Source organism: Sorex araneus, chromosome 4 (assembly GCF_027595985.1).
Source record: "Sorex araneus isolate mSorAra2 chromosome 4, mSorAra2.pri, whole genome shotgun sequence".
Lineage (NCBI taxonomy): Eukaryota > Metazoa > Chordata > Mammalia > Eulipotyphla > Soricidae > Sorex > Sorex araneus.
The window spans coordinates 111,418,153-111,440,591 of record NC_073305.1 but is presented as its reverse complement, the minus strand read 5'-3'; the positions used below and the strand labels follow the sequence as shown (position 1 = coordinate 111,440,591).

Below are 22,439 nucleotides of genomic sequence, written 5' to 3'. Positions count from 1 at the left end.
GTAGTAGAGTTTGAAGTTGAGGCGGTTGATTCCTCCCATTTTCTTTTTCCCAAGGATTGATTTAGCTATTCGTGGTGGCTTATTGTTCCATATGAATTTCAGGAGTGCTTGTTCCATTTCTTTGAAGAATGTCAAGGGTATCTTTATAGGGATTGCATTGAATTTGTACAGTGCTTTGGGGAGTATTGCCATTTTGATAATATTAATTCTTCCAATCCATGAGCAGGGGATATGTTTCCATTTCCTCATGTCCTCTTTTATTTCCTGGAGTAGCATTTTGGAGTTTTTACTATACAAGTCCTTTACCTCCTTAGTTAAGTTGATTCCGAGATATTTGATCGTTTGAGGCACAATTGTGAACGGGGTCACTTTCTTCTCTCTCATTATTTGTGTATAGGAAGGCCATGGACTTTTGGGTGTTGATTTTATAACCTGCAACTTTACACGTCTGTTGTTTCTAAGAGTTTCTTGGTAGAGGTTTTAGGGTTCTCTAAGTATAGTATCATATTGTCTGCAAATAGTGAGGATTTGATTTCTTCCTTTCCTACCTGAATGCCCTTAATACCTTTTTCTTGCCTAACCACTATTGCAAGTACTTCCAGTACTATATTGAACAGGAGTGGAGAGATTGGGCATCCTTGTCTCGTCCCTGATCTCAGAGTGAAGGTTCTTAGTTTTTCCCCATTGAGGATGATGCTTGCCGTAGGCTTGTGGTAGATGGCTTTAACTATATTGAGGAAAGCCCCTTCTATACCCATTTTGGCGAGAGTTTTCATCATAAATGGGTGCTGGATCTTGTCAAATGCTTTCTCTGCATCTATTGATATGATCATATGGTTCTTATCTTTTCCTTTGTTGATATGATGATGGATTATGCTGATTGATTTCCGAATGTTAAACCATCCTTGCATCCCCAGGATGAATCCCACTTGGTCATGGTGTATGATCTTTTTGATGAGTTGTTGAATTTTGTTTGCTAATATTTTGTGAGAATCTTTGCATCCGTGTTCATCAGAGATATCGGCCTGTAGTTTTCTTTTTTTGTGGTGTCTTTGTTTGCTTTTGGTATTAGGGAGATATGAACCTCTTAGAGCACTGTTTGGGAAGGTTGCTGTTTTTTTCAATTTCCTGGAAAAGCTTGAGAAGAACTGGCAACAAGTCCTCTTTAAATGTTTGGAAGAGGGGCTGGAGCAATAGCACAGCGAGTAGGGCATTTGCCTTGCACACAGCTGACCCAGGTTCAATTCCCAGCATCCCAGTGGTCCCCAGAGCACCACCAGGAGTAATTCCTGAGTGCAGAGCGAGGAGTAACCCCTGTGTATTGCTGGGTGTGACCCAAAAAGTAAAAAAAAAAAAAACACCTTTGTTTATGTCCCCAATAACATCCTATTTTTCTCATAATAAATGGTAGCCCTGTAATTCCGTGTATTGCCAGGGAATTTCTTTCCAGTGTTTCTCATACCATGCTTCATTTATCCATTAATACTAACTTACTTCTTTTTGCCATATTTTCTATAGCCAAAAAAATTATATACTCATATAATTCATTATATTATGCTTCACTTTAGGTACCCTTCACAATAATGGTATTTTAATTTTTTTTTCTTTTTGCTGGCCACAGCCAACAGATGTCATGGCTGACTCCTGGCTCTGCACTCAATCCTGGCGGACTGAAGGACTTAAGCCAGAGATCAAACCATAGTTTGCCACATGCAAGACAAGTGCCTTGACTCCTGTACTATCTTCTTGGCCCAATGGCATTTTTTTAATAAGTTCTCTTGTGAACCAAAAGTTTATGACTAGTTCAAGGTTCAGATGATGTTTTTTTTTATCCCTAAGCGATAAAAGATTTTTAATTCAGGTATGTAACTTTTCTTAGTTTCTTTTGGCTTTTTTAACTTTATTTATTTTGGCTTCTTTTAGCTTTTTTTTAGTTTTTATTTTGAGTTATATAACTTTTTTAGGTGTAATGTCATTATACACTTAATAACCATAGTGATGTGTAACTTTTACATACACTGGGAAACAAATATTCCCATGACTCTGTGCATTGCAAATTTGCTTTATTGTGGTAATCTAGGAAAAAGAGCCTGTGGTTTCATTGAGGTGTGCTATACTGACAGTTAGCCTTCCTTTCTCACAGTCAAGCATTTCTTCCCTTCAGCTCCCAGCCCAAGCAGTGCCTTCCTGTTGACACCTGCCCTGAACTCCCAGACAGATTACGTACCTTTGTAAGCACTGTAACTCCATGGACCTTCATTACGTTGCATTTTCTATATTCGCAGTCATTTTAAAATGAATCACTAGTGCTCTTTCTTTCACATATTCTGTATGCCATTATGGCTAGAACTGTTTGGTTTTTAGTTACTGTTACAGTTTTCATATTTAGCTAGGTACCTGGCTGAGAGGAAATCCTGAGGAAGTGTTTAAATGAACCTCTCACTGATGGAGTAGTTGGGTGAGTGGTGAACATGGTTGAGTCTATGTAAAGCACTGACAGTTGAGAATATATAAAGCCCAGTACCATGTCTGAAGTAACCAAAGACTTAATAAAAAATTATAATAATTCTAATTATTATATTATGAATTAGTATTCCAGCCTCATTTTTATGTCTCTAAATCTGTCTGCCCTAATTATCCTCTTGCCTGTTTCCCTTTTCCTCTTGCTCACTTCCAGCCACTTCTTCCTTTAATTTCTGGTTCCCTGTGTATACCAAATACTGACTTCCCTTCACCCATGTTCTTTCTGCTCCACAGTAACCCTACTTTCACTTACCTTTAAATTGACACCCATCTCTCAAGGTTGAACCTAAATGTTCCTTCTATTTTGTTTTTCCACATTCCTCAAACGCACAGACCCTACAGTCCTTCATCTATTCTGTACAAATTCATGGACCCATTATCACAGTTCTCATAGGACACTGATCTGTTAGCATGTTACTCTTTGAAGGTAAGGCTTGATCTGTCTTGAGAATCAGTGTCTGACATCCAGTTGTAGCTCAGACAGTATTGGACAAATAAATGAACAAGCAATATTGAAACCTCTCTCCCTAGAGAAAACTACGTAGGTTGTTCACCAGAGTATATGAATTCCATGCTGACTTTTACCCTGTGAGGTCTCTAAATTGATGTTCGAAAGTTGAACGTAAGTTGTTCCTCAGAGAGGGGCTGGAGCAATAGCACAGCAGGTAGGGCGTTTGCCTTGCACGCAGCCAACCCAGGTTCGATTCCCAGCATCCCATATGGTCCCCTAAGCACCACCAGGAGTAATTCCTGAGTGCACGAGCCAGGAGTAACCCCTGTGCATTGCTGGGTGTGACCCAAAAAGCAAAAAAAAAAAAAGTTGTTCCTCAGAGATAGCAATGCCCTAACTGTATATATACTCTTTTTATTCTAAAGAGTTGTATACTCTTTTTATCTAAACTCTGGGATAAAAAGAAGGGTACTGAGGACCAGAGAAATGAATGGGAGGGCTGAGCACATGCATGCTTGGCATAGTCCTGATACTCATTGCCCCCTGATTACTGGCAGGAGCAACTCCTGACCACATGGCCGCCAGCACTGCTGGATGTGACCTAAAAGACAGGGCAGTAGGTTATACAAATTCATATGTAACTTCATATTTATAAAGAATTCGTGAGTGGTGGAATTTGCATAACGAAAATTGAGGATCCGTGTTAGGCCTCTCATAGATCAAGATTTTAATATATTTGGCTGACTCAAGGAACAGGATATAAATTCTGTTGAAAGTCACAAAATGTATAGTGAGTGCTTGGTTGAAGGGAGAGACGGAACTTGATAGAAAACATGGCTGCAAGAGCTAACATAGCAGTACTTTTGGCATTATGTTGATTCTTTTCTTTAGATTCAGTATGAACAGAGAGTAGAGGAGCAAGAGAAGCTACTTGCCTGCAAATTGAAGGAAGCATCCCAGCACCAACGTGATGACTCTAGGGTTAAAGCACTAGAAGAGGAACTGAGCGAAATTAAGGAAGCCCATCAAATCACTGTCAAAAACCTTGAAGCTGAAATAGACGTTCTCAAACATCAGAATGCAAAACTAGAACTCAAGAAAAATGCTAAAGATAATAAAGATTTCCAGTCTATAGAATTCCGGGTGGAACAGGCACATGCAAAAGCTAAATTAGTACGGCTCAATGAAGAGCTGGCTGCAAAGGGCAGAGAAATACAAAACCTTTCAAAAACTGTTGAAAGGCTTCAGAAGGAGAGAAGAGTGATGTTATCCAGTCAGAACTCCAAGAGCAGAGAAGAAGTGACTTCAAAAAGGGCAAAGAAAGATGTTCCTCACCCAAGTAAAGGGGGTAGTAATACCTTCTCTGGAACCCAGAATGGCAAGCTTTACCAGCCATATACTTTCACAGACTCCCATATTTCAGAGATTTTACAAGAAAACTGCAGACTTAAAAATGAACTAGAAGGGTTAATTTTGGAGAGGAATGAACTGAAGAAGAAATCTGAAACAGTGAGCCAACTTGAAGATTCCATAAAAAGGTAAAATGAAATTTTTAGCTTGGGGATATTAAAGGATAAAAGTGAAAATAATCCTAAAGGTCTGTTCCCTAAAAATAGTTAAGCCCTGAACTGAAATTATAACCAGCTCTTAAGATACTGTATTCCATTGTTGAACATGAATATGTTTCAGAATAGGATTCTTTATATGCTAAAAGCCTAGACTTGGGTGAACCTATGTCAACCCAGACCATATCTGAGGGCTGACTACTCTTCTCTTCCCGCACCTCTCCAAACTGTTGATAAGCAGGCTCATTGGCCTATCTTGTAAATGAAAATCATTACTGATTATCACCACAAGCCCATGACTATCAGAGAACAGCCATCATTAAAACTACCTGAAATACTGCTAAGAGTGAACCCTCTGCTCTTCCCAAATAACTCTTCACAATGACCTTGAGTTTACATTCATCCACTGAAGTTTAGTTTTGAGTTTTTTGTTGTTGTTCTGGACTATACCAGGTGGTGTTTAGGGCTTACTCCTGACTCTGGGCTCAAGGGCTATGCAAAATAGTGCCTTAATAACCTTGGACTATTTCTCTGGCCCCTTGCTATGGAAGTCTTTTACTCCTCCCTTTCTTTCTCCTAGTCTCCAAATACTAACCACTGTCTAATGTAGTTAGTCTTTTTCAGACGATCAGACAGTACTCTAATTCATGTCCACTTTTCAATACCAATTTTCCATAAGTAGACTCTTCTTTCATTCCACCTCACTTCCTTAAATATGTTAAATATGGCCTGTATCTTCACCACTATTTTAAAACTAGTCTTTTCCCATTCCAGAGTTTTCTCCGTTCTCATTTTCCTTGACAGTATCAGATCTGCTGCATTACTTTCTACTTTAACCTCAAAGACATGGCAGTTCTACAATTCCTATTTTTGTTCTTTTTCCTGATTCCTTTTCACTCTCCTCAAAAATATTACTTAACATTTATTTCACTTTCCCTACACTGAGTTCCCAGATTCAGTTTCTGTTTCTCCAAGTCTTCTTGCTTATAGAAGAAAAAAAAAATCAGTATTTATATTGTTCTCTGAGTCAGTCTAGTGACTCTCAGGTGTATAAAGAACCAAATGTTACAGCCATTTTTCTGGAGTCACCAGAGATAGTACAGGGAATAAGGCACTTATCTTGGCACATGGCTGCTGCTGATTCTAGTCCTTAGTGCTACATATTTTCCCAAGCATCTCCAGGAGTGATCCCTGAGCATCACTAGGTGTGGCCCAAACATTCGCGCGCGCACGCGCGCGCACACACACACACACACACACACACACACAAATGAAAGAAAGAAAGAAAGAAAGAAAGAAAGAAAGAAAGAAAGAAAGAAAGAAAGAAAGAAAGAAAGAAAGAAAGAAAGAGGCATTTTAAAACATATTTACTTGAATATCAAGTCTCATCACCACTTTAATATCACACTGTAGCACTGTCTTCCCGTTGTTCATTGTTCATCAATTTGCTCGAGCAGGCACCAGTAACGTCTCTATTGTGAGACTTGTTACTGTTTTTGGCATATCAAATATGGCAACAGATAGCTTGCCAGGCTCTGCTGTGCAGTCAAGATACTCCGAGAGGGGCGGAGAAATCGAACCCAGGTCGGCTGCATGCAAGGCAAATGCCCTACCTGCTGTGCTGTCGCTCCGTCCCTTCTATGATCTCAATTTTTAGAACTCTTGTTTATTTTTTTCCAATTGTCATTTTATTTATTTGAACCTTGGTTTATAAAATTGTTCATAATACAGTTAATTTCAAGCATTCAATGTCCCAACACCAATCTCACCTCTATGACTTTCCCTCCCCCACTGTCTCCAGTTTCCCACCTCCCCGCCAAGCCTGAGTATTTTCCTGAGTGGCCATAAGTTAACATCACCTTATTCCTCAGCCTGAGCATTAAATTTCCTGGCCCAAGAGGTCAAGTATCACTAGGATTGGTCCCCAGGGACCTCTAGGCACTGCTTGGCTGAAAAAATAAATAAAATAAGTGTGTCAGCTCCTTAGTGCTAATGCTGCAGGGGATGTGAGGGAGAGGAGAGGAAAGGCGAGGAGAGGAGAGGAGAGGAGAGGAGAGGAGAGGAGAGGAGAGGAGAGGAGAGGAGAGGAGAGGAGAGGAGAGGAGAGGAGAGGGCAGAAAACACAAGCGTGTTCCAGGTGAGTCCACTCTTCTCCAAAGAAAAAGAAAAGATCATCGCAAACTATAATTATTGCAAACTATAATGCCCAAAAAAGGAGACACAGAGAGAGAGGCTCTCTCTCCCCCCCACCCCCCGCCCCGTCTCCTTTTTTGGGCAATATAGATACTGAGAGGTTTTCATTTTTGTTTCCTCACCTACTTTCAGCATGTAGTTCTTATCCAGAAATGAGCATTTCCAACTATCGTGTCATAGTGGTCCCTTCTTTATGCCAACTGTCTTTTCCCCCAGCACTTGAAGCAGGCTTCTAACCATGGACCAGTCCTCTGAGAATAGGCAACTGGTTTAAAAACACTATGGTACATCTAAACAATGGAATACAATGTAGCTCTTAGGAAAAATGAAGCCATGGGATTTGCTTATAAATAGATGGACATGGAGAGTATCATGCTGAGTGAAATGACTCAGAAAGGGACAGACAGATGATTGCACTCATTTGTAGGATAGTAAAATAATAATAATAAATACAACAATAATAATATGAGACTAATACCCAAGGATAGCAGAAACAAGTCCCCTTGTTTAATTTTTATACTGACTTCTTATGCTGCGATTGGGCTTCCTGTGAATTAGAGGTTAAAGAAATACTCATAGATGGGTCTCTTTCTCTAAAGGGTCAAGGAAGATACTACAGCACAAATCACATCTCTCAAGGCATCTCACCAGAGGGAAATAGAGAAACTCCTTTGCCAGAATGCACTAGAAAATTCTTCTTCCAAAGTAGCTGAACTAAATCGTAAAATAGCATCTCAAGAGGTAGGTGACTTTGTAACAATATTTCATTACTTTTCCTGATTTTTTTTCTTGTGGAACTCTTTAACAGAAAATTAATTTGTAAATTAGTTTTTTCATTTAGGTACCATGATTTATACAAAGTTATTCATAGTTCGGTTTCAGGTATACAGTTTTTCAGTATCTTTGTCATCATCAGTGTCAGCGTTCCTCCACCAGTGACCCCCTTTATCCCCCTCACCACTCGGCCTACCTCTTTGACAGATACATTCTTGTTTTGTTACTATAGTCTGGATCTCATGCTTGTTTATATAGTTAAGTAAATCCTCTTCACCAAGTCCAAGGCTCCTGCCCCTTCAATCCACCTCTTCTTCCTTACCCCTTTCAGGTGTTCATTTGTTTTTTTATTTTTGTTTTTTGTTTTTTAGCTCACTGCAATACAGTGTGCATATGTTCTTTTGAATAAATTTTTTGTATCCCGAGAGTATATACCCAGAGTGGAATTGTTGGGTTGTATTCAACTGGCATACATCAAAAAGAACAAGAACAACCAGTGCTGGTGTGGATATGGAGACAAAGGGACTCTATTTCATTGTTGACCAGAATGCCGATTGGTCCAGTCTTTTTGGAAAATAGTATGGGCATTCCTTAAAAAACTAGAAATTGAGCTTCCATATGACCCCAAAATACCACTTCTGGGAATATATCCCGAAGGTGCAAAAAAGCACATTAGAAATGATATTTGCACATCTATGTTCATTGCAGCACTGTTCACAGTAGCCAAAATCTGGAAAAACCTGAGTGCCCGAGAACAGACGACTGGTTAAATAAACTTTGGTACATCTATACAATGGAGTACTATGCAGCTGTTAGGAAAGATGAAGTCATGAAATTTGCTTATAAGTGGATGGTCATGGAGAGTATCATGCTAAGTGAAATGAGTCAGAAGGAGTGGGATAGACTATCCTCTGGGCTATCGCTGCAGTCCTTTGTGGAATATAAGATGACATAATTATGAGACTGACACTCAAGGCCAGTGGACACAAGGGTCAGGAATATTGCTCCGTAGTTTGAAGCCTGTCTTATGAGCCGGGGGAGAAGGCAGCTGGAATAGAGAAGGGATCACTAAGTCAGTGATGGTTGGAGGGATCACTGGGGATGGGAGATGTGTGCTGAAAGTAGATAAGGACCAAATGTTATAGCCTCTCAGTGTCTATATTGCAAACCATAATGCCGCAAAGTAGAGAGAGTATGGGGGAAGTTGTCTGCCATAGAGGCAGGGGGAGGGCTGAGGGCGGGGGATACTTGCTGGGGATATTGGTGGTGGAAAATGTGCACTGACAGAGGGATAGGTGTTCGATCATTGTATGACTGAAACTCAAACATGAAGGCTTTGTAACTGTAGCTCACAGTGATTCAATTAAAAAAACAACAATCTATTCATACTTTTCTGAAAAATCATAGGGGTTGAACCAGACAGCATTCCCACCAGCAGTGGATGAGAGTTGCTTTTTCTCTACATGCCCGCCAATACAGATTGTTTCCAGTTTGGGGTTGGTTTTTTTGTTTTTGGTTGTTTTTTATTTTTCTTTTTGTTTTTATTTTTATTTTGATAAGGTGCCTTTCTCACTGGTATGAAATGGTATCTTGTCTTGATTTGAATTTCCCTGAAGATAAGTAATGAGCATCTTGTTTTCATGTGCCTATTGATCAATCTTCTGTCTTCAGAGTGTTCATTACCTCTCCCCACTTTTTCATAGTATTGTGGGGACTTTTGTTGTTGCTGTTCATCTTTGTGAGTTCTTTACATACCTTGAATATTAAACCTCTGTCTGATGTGTTAAACACAAATACTTTCTCCCAACCACTTGGGTTCATTTAGATTTTTTTTGTATTTTCACTATGCAGACACTCTTTAATTTGATGTGATCCCATTTATTTTTGTTTCTGCTTCCTTTGCCAATGAAATAACATCATTGAAAATACATTTTTTAATCTTTTTTTTAATTAAACTACCATGAGATACATAGTTGCAAAGTTGTTCATGATTGGGTTTTGATCATAGTGGTTCAACCACCAGTGTTCCCAGTTTGTCTTCTTTTACCCACCCCAGTCTGCCTTTATGGCTCTTTCCCTCCTTCCCTCTCTCTCTTTATCCATCCCTCCTTCTCTCTTTCTCTGTCTCTATCTCTCTGTCTCTGCCTCTCTGTCTCTGTTTCTGCCTCTGCCTCTCTCTGTGTCTCTGTTTCTGCCTCTGCCTCTCTCTCTGTCTCTGTCTCTCTCTCTCTCCCCCCTCCCCCCTCTCCATACCCTTTTGGGTATTATGGTTGCAGTACAGATACCTTTGAGGTACAAATCTTGGAGTGTTCTCCCATTGTTTTCTTTAATGTACTTTACAACTTTGGGGTATCAGTGGGCATTGCCAGCATTATATAAAGTATGTAGTAAGAAGCAGCCTGGATGGAAAAACAATGTCATTATGCCATAGTGCCATAAGGGTTACTTTCTCAATTTTCTAAATATTATCAATTATAATTTAAATTCAACATAGTTGTTTTGGTCAAAGGAAAGCATTAGAAAGAAGAGATAATCACTTTTCCTAGTTTTACAGTTTCTTAATACAAATTTTTTTTGTTTACTTCTGTTTTTTTGTCAAAAAGTATGGAACTGACTTCTTTTACAGAGATATTAGGCTTATGTTATCTTTTTTTTTGTCAGTAGCGTGATAATCATAATCAGATGCCAACTATAAATGCTTCAAATGCTACTTTCTTCAAAATGTTCAAACTGTATAGAGGTTAATTTCAGGAGTCATGTGTTTTAGGCGTCCAGAAGAAAAGTACAAAAAAGTTAACATAGTCATTCATTTGTACTAAGTATGGTGTTTCATTATAGTGGTTGAAAGAAATGGAAATGATGGACTTACTCAGTTTCATTCATTCAAAGTTGATATTCTTTTATTTATTTTTGTGTTTAAAACAGGTAACTTAAAAATAATCAATTTTTAGTACAAAAAATTATAGTTGATGCTTGTATATTTTTCAAATAATGTGCAAGGAAGAGCTTTACTAATTCAGTACTTCTAATACAATTTCCTAGGTACTTATAAAACATTTCCAAAGTCAAGTTAATGAGCTGCAGGAAAAACAAGAGTCTCTTGCAGTTTCTCAAGTTCGAGAAGAAATTTTACAAAAAGAGGTAGGAAATATACAAAATATAGGGCTGATGTAGACTTTTGTTAGCCATTTTCAGTCATAGTCATATTTGTTTAATATTTTTGACTTAACTGCATATAGACAATCTGTCAAAACAATATAAATATGAGCTTAAGTTATTCATATGTTTGTATTTGTTGTTGAGATTTTTTTGAGCAGTTGGTTGGGTATTTTTTGAAGAAATCTCTTGCCTGTTCAGGAGGTGAAATTGGATGGCTCTGACCATATCTGCATGAAGTACTAATACTACTCTGTAAAGAAAACAATCATGATGGTCATACTGCATCACTAATAACACTGTTACAGGAAATAGATCTTCCTGAAACTCACCATCATTATCACTCTAAGATACTTTATTTTAGAAAATGTGAAGAACCAGATAGGCTATGCTTCCTGTGTTTTGACACATATACACCTCTGTGTGTGTGTTTGTGTGTGTGTGTGTGTGAGAGAGAGAGAGAGAGAGAGAGAGAGAGTGAGAGAGATTCCTATTCTGTCTCTTCAATAAAGATAATGATAATCTTTTAATAAGGAGCATATCTATGCTAGCTGTTGTAACAGGTCTAATATCTTCTCATTGCTAGGACACCACTGAGATCCCTGATTCCCTCTGTGTTACAAGATTTTTCTTTCTCAGATTGGTTTGAAGATACCAACTTTTTTCTGACTTCTGTAGGAGCTCAAAAAATTGTTTCATCTGGGGCTGAAGCAATAGCACAGCGGGTAGGCCATTTGCCTTGCATGCAGCCAACCCAGGTTCAATTCCCAGCATCCCATATGGTCCCCTAAACACCATCAGGAGTAATTCCTGAGTGCAGAGCCAGGAGTGACCCTTGAGCATCACCAGGTGTGACCCAAAAAACAAACAAACAAACAAAATTGTTTCATCTATACAGCAACTGGCTGTGACACTGTCTCTCTAGGCAACAAACTAGGCAGTCTCCATTCATCTTGTTTGTTTCCCCTCTCCAGATCTGTAGTCCTGCAGAGCTGTTAGGCAGGAAATAGTGGTTTCCTTCGGCTTTTGTTTTTTTCTGGAAGTTGATGGAAAGGAGGAGGGGAGATAAATCACTGACTCTTCATGGCTCCATGTGAAAGCATTTTGCTTTTAAAAACATTTTTAAACAATGGTAAAATGTTGAGTTTTGACTGTTTGTTTATTTCTTTCATTTGGGAAGGGTGTTTTGGTGCCAGCAATTGAATCAGGTTTGAATGCAAGGCGAGTATTTTCTGAGCAGCATCCCAAGCTTTGTTTTTAAAATATTCATATAGAGCTTAAGAAAATTTCCTTTTAAAGACTTGTCCATCATAGCTCAAACATGTATTTAGCATGTATCTTCATTCAGTTGATGCTGCTCGGGTGTGTATTCCTCACACCTGTGTTTTTTAAATATTCTGGTAAAAAGATGATAATTTCATGTTTTGGCACTTTAGATTTTAGATTTTATTTTTCCATCTGAGTTGACTCCAACAATAACTACTGTTAATTTTTCCCTTGTACCCTAAGGATAAAGAAAAAGAACTTCAATTTATACTCAGATTCCCTATCAACAACTTAGAGAAATAATGCTGTTACTTTTTATTTTTCAATTAAGCATTATTATATGCATTTTGACTGGTCAAATTGCTTCCATCAGTGAGATTTTGTTTTGTTTTGTTTTAATCTTTATAATACTACTAAGTTTTCATTAACATGAGAGATTGACTTCTCAAATAAGACAGGCTACTCTGACCATTCATGAAAAGAATCAAAATCCATATAATTTATATGAAATATTCTGTAGCTAGCTACTATTATTTTATGAGTGAAGTAGAATGATTATAAAGTTCATGATAAAATCTGGATTTCAGATGTTGATTGCCATTGTAAAACTCCCTAGCAAGTTCAAGTAAATATTGAGTCACAGAGTCAGATGTGACCCGCTAAGCAAGAGCCAGGTGTGCTGCCCTGCCCCACGCCAAAAGTGAAAATAGATCAATGAAACATGCAAGGTCCAGATAGGTACCTCAAAGAATTGAGTTTATGCATTGAATATAGGTAACCCAAGTTCAATCCCGGGCACCACCTGGTCCTCTGCGCACCTCAGAGAATGACTCCTAAACACAGCCTAGAGTAGCTCCCAAGCACCACTGGATATGGCCCACAACACAGGAACAAAATTAAATTACAGTGTTCACCTTCTTGACTCCATGCACTGTGAGTTTATTAAAATGTAAGTATATTAAAACATAGCTCAACAGGGGCCAGAGATGTGCAGCAGCTGGCACATAGCATCACCCAGGTGACTTGAGTACCTTGGCACTGCAGGACCTGTGATGCATCATACCCAAAGGCCTGTGCACTGAACCATCCACCAGCTTGCCCAAGAGGGGCCCCTGGTATCTCCTGAGCACTACATTGGAAGCCCTCTTCCAACCCCACCCCTAAAAAATAGCACAGCTAGTGAACTAGCACAGCTAGTGAACTTAAAGTTGCTTTTAAGTCAGTACAAGCAAAATCTGTCAGTGCTTTGTCCTGAACTGAATTTATGTAATTTACTAATGAATGTCTCTTTGGTCAGTCAAAGATATATTCACTTATTTATGAATATTGGTAAACACCTGCCATGCTGTACACAGGTCTAAGTACTAAGCAAAATGAGGAGAATAAAATAGATGACATTCCTGCTCCCATGGAAATTATCGTTTTGGGGGATTAGATGAGTAAATTAATGGCTGACTTTATGCATAAAATTAACTGAGACATCAGCAAAGTGCTTAGCATAGCACATGATAAGCCCACCTCTGCCTGTGAAGCCTCCATTTAAGTACAGCTCCCTCAGACCTGTTGCCCTTTTCAGCTTCCAGTTGGGTGACTCTCCTTGTGAACTCTATTGTACAACCCCATAGTAGATTTCTCAATCATCTAATTGCTTCTTTCACTTGTCCGAGTAAGAATTTCCCAGCTGGTATACCAGAAGTAGTTTCCTTTTGAATATCATGAGACAGTGGTGGCTAGAGATGTTATCCAAAACAATTAAAAATCACTTTTAGTCATTTAAAAATTTACAGAAGCCAGAGAGATAGTGCAGAGATTATGTGACCAGCCCTGGTTTGATCTCCAGAACCACCTGCCCACCCACATCCCCCTTCACGCACCACCAGGCTTGATCCCTGAATGAAGAACCAGGAATAAGCTTGGGCACAGCTGAGTGTGGCTGTACCAAGAAATAAAAGTATTTTGATTTGCCTCTGCTTTGCATATGTATATACATATACACACACACACACACATATATATGTATATATATACAGTTTGTGCTTTTTTTATAGTCTTTTTTTTTTTTGACCACTTCCAGTGGTCCTCAAGGTTTATTCCTGATTCTGTGCTCAGAGATAACTCCTAGTGTAATGGGTGTTATATAAGGTTCTGGGGATCAAACCCAGGTCAGCCATGTGCAAGGCAAGCACCTTACGCACTTTATTATCTCTCTGATCCCCTCATATTTTAAAAACTGCTTTAGGAACATAAACACAATGGAATACTACACAGCAAAAGTCACAAAATTTGCTTATACATGGATGGACATAGTATCATGCTGAGTAAAATGTGAGAGAGAGAGAGACACAGAATGATTGCACTCATTTGCAGAGTATAAAGAAACATTATAGGAGAATAATATCCAAAAACAATAGAAACCAAGGGACAGCAGTACTGTTCCTTTGTAGGAAACTTGTCACAGTGTGTGTGTGTGTGTGTGTGTGTGTGTTGTGTGTGTGTGTGTGTGTGTACTGCGGGGGTGAGGTGGGAGGGTGTATAGGACAGGGAAGGAACCATTATGACACTGGGAAGTGGTCAAGTTTGGATGAGAATTGGGTGCTGAATGAAAGTATAAGCTGATATGCATGATATGCTTTCAGAAACAGTTTTGCAAATCGCTATGCCTCAAACTAAAAAAAGAAAATGGGAGAAAGTGCCTGCGATAGAGGGGCAGATCTGGGGTTACAAGGAAAACTGGGGACATCAGTAGAGAGAAGAGGATTCTGGTGAAGGGAGTGGTGTTGAAATGTTGTATGCCTAAAAATCATGAATAACTTTGCAATTTGGGAATTCACAATGATCCAAAAAAAATTTTTAACCTACCTTAGAAAGAGTTTGTGGTTTTGTTTGTGGCCATTTCATATTATCTGCATTATTCTACTAGGTTCTGGTTGTTCACATATAAAACATAATTTAATTTCCTCAGTTTTTCACTTTGGTACTCTAAAGATATTAGTTTTCTCTTTGAGCCATGGGAAGGAGGTACTGCACTGGACTCTAACCTCTAAGGAGGAAGACACCCTGCCTTTGCTTTATTGTTTTTGTGGTTGGACCACCCCCCGTGGTATTCAGGGGCTACTCTTGGAGAATGTGTGGGGCTGCTCTCAGCAGTGCTCGGGAACCAGGCAGTGCTATGCACTCTGCCTCTTTGAGCAACCCCAGAGACTGGCTTCATCTCTATCCTGATGACCTAAGACAGCAGCCAATGGAGAAAGAGCCCCACATTACTTCATAGCTCCACTTTATTAATATGCGTGCATATTTTGGACTGACTTGCTATAAGTATATAATAAGTTTTAAGAGATAAATAGAATTATAGGGAATTGAATAAAGAACAATAATATTTATTGAACTCTCTTCTATACTATGTTCACTACTTTAAATGTATTCGTAACTGCCCTTTTGGCAAAAACCTTATAGCAAGGTTGACTGCCAAAAAAGAGGGGTGCTATATTGTTCTTATATTACCTAATATGCAGGAAGGGCAGAAAGTATTCCAGTATTACAAACATTTGCAATGTATAAGATCTCTTCAGAACCAACTCAGAAAATCCATTATTTCCTGAACACAGGGAATGCAAATAGTAACTCTGATACTCAAAATACCTTTGTTGTTAACAAATGCCTCTTCCCTATGTATTCAAGATATAGTGAACATTCTTGCCTAAGCGTCTAGGGATAGCTCAGTGGGCTGAGTGCATGCTTCACATGCAGGAGATCTGGGTTCAATCCTCAGCACCACATGGTCTCCAGAGCACTGCCAGGTGTGTCCCAGCACTCTCCTCTGAAAAAAAAAAAAAAGATTATTTAAAATTTTGTAATTATTCCCTTGTAACTGTAATCTTTAATTACTAAACACTTCAATTTTAGATTACAAAACTTATCGAAGAATTGAAAGAAGCCAAAGAAAATCATACACCAGAAATGAAACATTTCACGGGCTTAGAAAAGAAAATTAAACAGATGGAAATAAGACATGAGCAAAGAGAGCAGGAACTTCAACGGGTAAAGTAAAATCATGTTTTATATCTGTATAATTATTTACTTAAGAAGTAAATAATTATATAACTTTTTAAAGTGCCTCTATCTTACTTTGATTTTGTCATTCCTAATAAAATATCTGTGGTTCCGTTTTATTTTTTATTGTGACAAATAAATCTGGAGCTGTTGACATAAGACTTTCAATCTCAAATTGTATACTGTTCTTAATTATAGATGGGTATATAAATTGTTATACAGTGGATTGTGGATAGTCCAGTGGGTAGGGCACTCGCCTTGCATGTGGCTGACTTGTGTTTAATCCCCAGCATTTTCCACCCAGCTCTATCAGAAGTGATTACGCATTAAAACAATCATTTCAAATTTATAAATTTAAACTTTATGTGTAACACTAGTGATAATTATAATTGATGCACTTAATTAAAAACAGATAAAATAATAGATAACTGAAAAAAGGCTATTATTTTTATTCATCTGCCTGGGTGCTGAAATTTAGCTTTATTAGAGCAGTTTGCTTGTTCTACCTACCATCACCACGCACCACAGAAGGGGCAGTTAAGAAAATAATCCATATTCTCACAGTTCTGAAGAATAGAAGTATAGTATTATGGTTGTAGCTGAATTGGTTTTTGGTATAAGTATTTTCTGACTTGCTTATTGCCTGTGTTGGTATATATACTTTGTGAATGGAGAAAGGGAGAAGATCGAGCACAAGAACTGTGTGCTATCTCATAAGGAGACTTATCCATCTGATTAGGGTCCTTTCCTCATCATCTCACTCAACCATTGTTCCTTACTCCAAATATAACCAGACTGAGAGTTAAGGCTTCAATGTGTAATATATTCTGAAAACGCACCAAAAGTATGCACAATTTCATGGTGGATCTCACTACCACAGGAACCCTCGCTGTCTTTAATCATACAGCATTTTTATTTTCCCTTAACCCACTCACCTTTTTTGCACAGTATTTCTGGGTCATTCCTATTTTAAAATTGTTATTCTATACTCAATCAAAATTCTAAGTTATCTTAGGAGGGATAAGCATGCTTGTTATTAAGAAACACTGTTTTTGTGCCCCTATTTTTATGTCTTAGCCTTCTGTGGTTGGTAATGCTTATAACTCAAATTCTCTTTGTAGTACAGTACTTTGAAGTCATAAGAGCTGTATTGTAAGTTAACTCTGGAGAGGGTTTCATTTCACAGTTGAGAAAATCAATCCATATGAGCCAAACATAAATGGGGTAGTTAAGAGCAGGAACTCTGGGGCCAGGCCACCTGGGATTGAATCCTGAGTTTCTATCCAGTGCTTATAGCTGACCATTGGCAGTTTTTTTTTTTAAGCTTTTCAGTGCCTCCATTTCCCTACCTGTGAAATGGAGATAAAAATCTAGCCACTAGCGTGCTGTCGGGATTTCTCTGCTCCCAGTGCTCCGATATCTCTGACATACAGCTTACATTTGCTCCACATTCGCCCTGGAGGTCCTCCAAGTGTTCTTTACCCTAAACACTATGAACTCTAACAATAATTTGAATTTTCTTTTTGGTAGATAATACAGCAGACACGCCAAGTAGTAGAAACTGAGCAAAACAAGGAAATTGAAAAATGGAAAAGACTTGCACAATTGAAGAACCGAGAACTAGATCATTTCCGCAGAGAACTAGACTCAATACTGGATGTTCTTCGAGAGCTGCACCAGCAGGGGGTTGTTGTACCAGTTGCTTTTGCAGATGAAGTTAATGTACCAGAATATTACTAGGAATTTGTATTGCATCTGAAATTGTGTCACAATCAAAAGGAAGCCTTTGAAAACAGGTGTGCGCAATGTTTCCTGAAAACAAACACAAAAGCAACATTTCAAAATAAATTGCCCTTTGCCAAGAGAAAAAGAGCATTATAACGTATTTTACTGAAAATTATTGTCACATTTTAAATAATTTATGTGTCCTTTAATATCAGACCATTAGAATGAGATTTAGTGCAAAAAGCCTTATATGTGGACCCCATAGGTATGGAAAGAAAGATAATTTTTCCACACCAACATTTTGACCAGTTAGGTGTTGTTAATTCCTGGTGCCAGAAAAATTGCACTTCTTTCTCCTGGAAACAAGTATGTGAATGCAGTGGTGTGGACAGTCACACTAACAGTTAGCCAAGTACAAAAATGTACCTTCCACAAAAATTTAGCAAGACTTGTCACTTCTGCACAAGAAAACAGTGATGATTGTATTCTTCCAGATTTCCACTTCTACCTTGAAGTGCCTCGTTTTTACACTGACACAAGGTATAAAATATATTTTATACTTAGTCAGAAATTTGGTTTATTACTTTATTTTAATCTTTCATTGTATGTGTCTTAAATGCTAATCATTTATTGAAATTCTAAATTACAAATATCATTTTTATTTATTTAAAAGTAATATATTTTTCAGAAAGCAAAGGATGCATAAAAGCTGAATTGTTATGGTAAAAAAGAAGATGGTGGGTATATAAGACACTAGTAAATTAATATGGTAGCCGCTTTGTTTACAAGTGTTTTGAGCTAACATTGCCCAATAAAACTATATTGGTAAGCCACATATGATTTTTAACTTTATTAGACTTGCTTGAAAAGATTTAAAAATATGCAAATTTTTTAAATGTTTTTTAATGAATCACCATGAAATACTGTTACAGACTTACAAACTTTTGTGATTATGTCTCATTAAGATAGTGATACCCATCCCTCCAACACTGCCCATTCTCCACCACAATGTTCCCAGTATCCCTCCCACCATCCCTACCCCATCCCCACCCCCCATACCCCTTACAGCCCGCCTCTGTGGCAAGCACATTCCCCATTTACTCTCTCTCTTCTTTTGGGTGATATGGTTTGCAATACAGGTAGTAAGTGACCATCAAATATGCAACATTTTGAGTTATATAGTTTAACATACCTAAAGTAGCAATAAAAATAATTTTTCTATGTGAAGTCTTCAAACTTTGATATGCTTTACATTTAACTGTATTAACTGTATTAGTGTGAACTAACCATATTCCAGGTTTTAAATACCAAACTCCAGTAAGTACAATTCAAAAACAGTAAGCATGAAGTAAAATAAAACAACAGTTATAAAATATAAAGAAATAAGATTTGTGAAATTATGGGTAACAGATATAAAATGCAAAAATTAAATATAAAAAATGTAATTGATGTCTTGACATTTATCATTTTTAAATGTCTTTTTCCTAAGGGTAGAAAGAACATTATAGTTTACATTTTTTATTGTGAAAGAATTTTTAAGTTATAAATATTTTTATTATTTGGATGCAGTTTCATGTAGTTTTTATCTGCGAGCCTACCACTTCCCCTCCCCTCTTTGTCCTTTTGACAACCAATTGTGTGGTTCAAGCCAACCATAACCATGAGTGGTTCCGTAACATAAGAAAAGTCAAGCCTTAAACATTACTTATAAGAAAGTACATCCTACTTTGATGAGGATCCTGTAATCCATTTTGTAATTAACCATGCTCATGGCAGGTATATTCAATTCTACATAAAGATGAAAAATTCATAAGTGTATTTAGATCAGAAATATCAGAACTGTGATAGTTACAACAAAAAACCTCAGACAGTAAAGTAGGTTTTCCTCTCTCCCATCCATAATTACTAATGGCTCTAATTAAAACCCAAAGTTCTGACGCACGTTGGATAACAAGGAAAATCATTGTGTGGCTACAGAGCTTTACGGATCCTGTTTAGAGTCCCCTTAGCAATGGACTGTGGAAGGGGTGAAGTTTCCCAGTTATCTAATCCTTCCAAATTGCTGGTAATTTCTTTTTAAGTGCTTGAATCCATTAATAGCCCTTAGTTTCCATTAGTATTTATTTTCAGTGTTTTTTTTTTCTTTTTGGGTCACACCTGGCGATGCACAGGGGTTACTCCTGGCTCTGCACTCAGGAATTACTCCTGGCAGTGTTCGGGGGACCATATGGGATGCTGGGAATCGAACCAGGGTTGGCTGCGTGCAAGGCAAACGCCCTACCCGCTGTGCTATCGCTCCAGCCCCTATTTTCAGTGTTTTGATTTGGGGACCACATAATAAAACTAAAAGTAATGGTCAGGGACTCCTCCTGGCCTGGTGTTTGGGGACCTTGAAGTGCCTGGACATCCTCCCCCCCCCCCCCCATTGCAAAGCATGTGCTTTAGCCCTTTGTGTGGCCTTTGCAGCCCAGGAAATTTTTTTGGTATTTTGGTGGGTTTTCTGAGGCTACACCTAGAGGAACTGAGGTCTTACTATTGGCTCCATGCTCAGGGATCACTCCTGATGCAGTGCTCAGGGGACCTGAGCCTGGATCAGCCACCTCCAAGGCAAGTGCACTGCCCCTGTTCTATCTCTCCAGCCCAGAGATGGGAGTTCAGTGACAAACACATAATCCTTCCTAGCACCTGTCTGGGCATGTCAGCTTAGTAAGGGATTAAGTCTTAGTGTTATATCTGTTCTTTGCAACCCATACCTTTTATTAGGATTGCTTCAAAAAGTAAGTTTGTTGAGAAGTAGCATAATAAGAGGTAAAATAGTTAGTTTACATTGTAGAATGAGTTAGTAAATTATGTTGCAGGATAAATGGAGTCAGCTTTATAGAAAAGCAGAAGCAAGAAAACAAAATAGCGGGTATAAAGCCTTGGAGAACAAAAGTGAAGAGAGAAAACTAAGCTTAAAATACACTGCACATGAACCTCTCCTGGTCTCCCTGACAGTGGTTCCCATCCTATGTACTAGTATTATAATGAGAAACTCCTGATGCCAAGGACAAGATCAAGAAGTAAAACAGGACAAGGTCTATGTAACTTGTAAAAAAAAAAAAAGAGAGAAAAAGAAAGCCTGGGAAGGATTGTGAGAAGGATTTGTGAGATAGCAAAATGAAGTCATGCGAAAAGAATGTAAGGGTTCCATTGAACCTTAATCAGAGAGAGCAGTGAAGGCACTCAAAGGTTAGTTTTTATTCTCTCACTATCCCTGGGCAATGAGATGTAAATCATATTTGCATACCCACTTCTCACCTCTTTATTGCTGTCTTCCCTTTTAATTTCCATCAGCAAATACAACCCCACTCTTCCTCCAGCCCCCTAGATCATATCTATTCTACATTAGGGCCCACCTATCACAACCTGTGGGATAGAGCTTAACATTGGACCTGTAACTCTGCTCTCTAAATGCTGAACCTATTCACAACCCATGCCAAAATTGCCCATTAGTCTCAATCTATTTGAAACCAGCTCTTTTCCCAAACCACTGAAACTAGCTGCCCTACTCCTTAAGTTTGTTTTGGTTTTTTTTAAAATTTTATTGAATCACTGTGAGATAGTAACAAGCTTTCATGTTTGGGTCACAATCACACAACGATCAAACACCCATCCCTCCACCAGTGCACATTCCCCACCACCAATATCCCCGGTATACTCTCCCTTCCCCACGCTCCCCCTGCCTCCATGGCAGACAGTATTCCCCATACTCTCTCTAATTTTGGGAATTATGGCTTGCAACGCAGACACTGAGAGGTCATCATGTTTGGTCCATTATCTTCTTTCGGCACACATCTTCTATCCCGACTGATTCCTCCAGCCATCATTTTCTTAGTGATCCCTTCTCTATTCCATCTGCCTTCTTCCCTCTGCTCATTAAGCAGTCTTCCAGCTATGGGGCAATCCTCCTGGCCCTTGTATCTACTGTCCTTGGGTGTCAGCCTCATGTGATGTTATTCTATACTCTATAAATAAGTGCAGTCCTTCTATGTCTGAAAGAGAGAGACACACATATTCCTTGAGTTTTAACACACTAGTCCTGAAGTTGAAATTATTAGGGCTGGAGAGAATAGTACATCAGGCAAGGCACTTGTCTTGCATGCAGCCAACCTGGCTTTGATCCTCAGAATTCCATATGATCTGAGCATCACCAACAGTAATTGCTGAACACAGAGCTAAGAATTGCAGTTGAGCATCACTGGGTATGGCCCAAAAAACAAATAAAAATAAATTTAAATATAACAATAACAATATAAATATAAATATAACAATAGTTCAGTTTATAACATCAACTAACTCCCCAAATGGTAACTGTTACAGCTCACAGATCCAAGGGGTCCTCACCTTATAGTCTCAGTTTAGAAATAACAAAGAGGCAACATAGTAGCATAGAGGCAAATAATTTGGAGTTATATTTAATATTGAATATTCTTGAATATTTAAGATTATTTATGTTCCTTGGAACACAGCTAAAGCCGTGTTAAGGGGAAAATTTATAGCTCTGCAAGCATTTCTCAGGAAGGAAGAAAGGGCCCACATAAATGACTTGACTTCACAGCTCAAGGTCTTAGAAAAGGACCAACAAAAGGAGACCAAACCAGGCAGAAGGAAAGAAATAATAAAACTTAGAGCTGAAATCAATGACATGGAAACCCAAAAATCAATCCGAAAGATCAATGAAACCAAGAGCT

The 22,439-nt window shown here is 38.4% G+C and overlaps 1 protein-coding gene across 5 annotated transcripts in view; it reads left to right on the top strand.

The window, feature by feature from the left end:
* CEP162 (centrosomal protein 162) overlaps nt 1-19,259 on the top strand; it is a 63,367-nt gene extending 44,108 nt beyond the window's left edge. For 4 of the 5 annotated variants that reach the window (XM_055136843.1, XM_055136841.1, XM_055136842.1 and 1 more), the window contains 5 exons: nt 3,866-4,512; nt 7,332-7,473; nt 10,549-10,647; nt 15,835-15,969; nt 17,512-19,259. In XM_055136843.1, the coding sequence (XP_054992818.1) occupies nt 3,866-4,512; nt 7,332-7,473; nt 10,549-10,647; nt 15,835-15,969; nt 17,512-17,721 (1,233 nt within the window). In that variant the 3' untranslated portion in view covers nt 17,722-19,259. The remainder of the gene's footprint in view (nt 1-3,865; nt 4,513-7,331; nt 7,474-10,548; nt 10,648-15,834; nt 15,970-17,511) is intronic. The other variant, XM_055136845.1, reaches the window with a different exon arrangement.
* The last annotated feature ends 3,180 nt before the right edge of the window (nt 19,260-22,439 follow it).